Source organism: Mandrillus leucophaeus, unplaced genomic scaffold, assembly GCF_000951045.1.
Source record: "Mandrillus leucophaeus isolate KB7577 unplaced genomic scaffold, Mleu.le_1.0 Scaffold212, whole genome shotgun sequence".
Taxonomy (NCBI): Eukaryota; Metazoa; Chordata; class Mammalia; order Primates; family Cercopithecidae; genus Mandrillus; species Mandrillus leucophaeus.
Window position 1 is genome coordinate 1,025,220 of NW_012102166.1, and position 2,305 is coordinate 1,027,524.

Here is a 2,305-nt window from a genome sequence, read left to right on the forward strand (position 1 = left end):
GCCAGCCTCAGCCTCCCAAAGTGCTGGGATTACAGGCATGAGCCACCGCACCTGGCCAACCTTCAATTATTAACTTCTTTAGGGAAAGGGCTTTTTTAATTTCCAACTTTTTTTTTTTTTTTTTTGGTCAACTCTTCCTGTGAGTGACACCTACCCATGTTTTCTACATTTTTTGCTAGTACTCAATACTGAATTACACGGAATCCCTCTCCCTAAAATATCGCTGTATTTTATTTAGTCAGATCAAGGAAATACATTAAAACAGTGGTTCTCAAAGTGTAGTCTAAGATGGTAAATACTGAAGTTACAACCCACCTAAACAAAAGCTCTCTGGTACCATTTTTAAGACGGTCAAAGGAATGCTGAGTCCAAAGAGTCTGGGAGTCACCGCATTAAACAAATGGAAGTTTCAGTTTCAGGGACTTGATGTTTGAAGCACAGGATTTTTAAAAATTACAACCCAGGCTTTTACTGTATTTAAAATTAAGTACAAAACCATTATCCTCATAGTATGCCGTTCAATTTCTAAATCTGGGGTGAAAGCAGTTACACGCCATTTCCCGGCACCTGCAGACCCCAGCATCGCCCCTTCGGGTGGCTTGTCCTCTACCTGTCGCCGTGTCAGGTGCGTCCGTGTGGCTGCCGCGCTGGATGAGTCTGGCTGCAAAGCTGTTCTCATCAAATGAAGTCCCATTTACCACGGGGACGTCTTCGAAGGGGTTCACTGACTGGTCGGAAGACACCGTGATATGCTGCACTGCGAGCCACAGAGCCGTGCTGCCCTCGTGGTCTTTGAGTTCTAAATCTAGTCTGAAAAGCAGAAGCAATGTCAACAGCACCTACAATCTTTCTGAGACACTCCAGATTGACAACGACCTCGTTCTTTCTCTTTATCCTTTTTCAACGACACAGTTTTTAGCTCACTTTAACTTCTTTTTTTTTTTTTTTTTTTTTGAGATGGAGTCTTGCTCTGTCGCCCAGGCTGGAGTGCAGTGGCCGGATCTCAGCTCACTGCAAGCTCCGCCTTCCGGGTTCACGCCATTCTCCTGCCTCAGCCTCCCGAGTAGCTGGGACTACAGGCGCCCGCCACCTCGCCCGGCTAGTTTTTTTGCATTTTTTTAGTAGAGACGGGGTTTCACCGTGTTAGCCAAGATGGTCTCGATCTTCTGACCTTGTGATCCACCCGTCTCGGCCTCCCAAAGTGCTGGGATTACAGGCTTGAGCCACCGCGCCCGGCCCACTTTAACTTCTTAATAAATGCGACACTAAAGGTGTTTCAGAAGAATGATTTTTCACTCACAACCCCCCTCCAACCCGTCTTCTCACTTGTGCATGTCTCCCTACGTACTGTTTGCACTGCAGCAGCTGACTGAACACATGTTCATTCCTGGCCATGATGGACACGTGCAAAGGAGTCCTGCAGGACCAAAAAGAAGAAGGGTCAATTCAGGACAGGCCTGTCCAGGACGATTCACGGCAAGAGGCACCCCGAATCCCAGGCAGAGTCCCCACCTACAAGAAATTCCACATTTCTACAAGGCTTCTAAAACCATGACCCAGGATCAAAACCTGAAAACGGATCTGCTTATATGTGACCGTTATTCAGTGGCCAAAATGGACAAGAATCAGCTCAAGGAAGCGATCTCAAATACTCCCCAACTCAATCCCGACCCCTCCTGAAGGCACAGACATGATTTCCTCAAAAACAGCAGTTTCTGCCACAGGTGTGCAGATTTTCCCTCATCTACTCGCCATCAATTCGGAAAAGAAACTTCCCCCATAATTTTCTGTTCTTCTCAAACACACTCAGCGCAGCAACAGGAGAGAACTGATGAAAGCTGCATTTAACCTCTTTTCACCGCTTTCATTTAGCACTCGGGAGCCCTGCAGGAGACTGGCACTGTGGAACTACCACACACACACACACACATACACACAACACACACAAAACACACACATTGTGAGTCAGGGCTCAAGGCTGCACCTACCACAGACACACACATACACACACACACATACACACAACACACACACAGCGAGTCAGGGCCCAAGGCCGCACCTACCCCCCCACCCCACACACACATACAGACACACACATTGTGAGTGAGGGCCCAAGGCTGCACCTACCCCCCCGCCCCCACACACACACATTGTGAGTCAGGGCTCAAGGCTGTACCTACCACACACACACACTGCAAGTTTACTGCCGTTGGAGGAAAAAAATAAAAGCATCAACAGCAGGGACATGGATGCAATTATTTTAGGAAATAAGGTAATTATCACATGATATTGAGATTTCATGAAG

At 47.4% G+C, this 2,305-nt stretch overlaps 1 protein-coding gene across 2 annotated transcripts in view; it reads right to left on the reverse strand.

Annotated features, from left to right (window-relative positions):
* The window catches only part of ANKFY1 (ankyrin repeat and FYVE domain containing 1), a 116,057-nt gene that overhangs the window by 38,673 nt on the left and 75,079 nt on the right, over positions 1-2,305 (reverse strand). For both annotated transcript variants that reach the window (XM_011980415.1, XM_011980416.1), the window contains exons 8-9: positions 1,349-1,417; positions 611-810 (exon numbers count right to left, since the gene is read on the reverse strand). In XM_011980415.1, the coding sequence (XP_011835805.1) occupies positions 611-810; positions 1,349-1,417 (269 nt within the window). The remainder of the gene's footprint in view (positions 1-610; positions 811-1,348; positions 1,418-2,305) is intronic.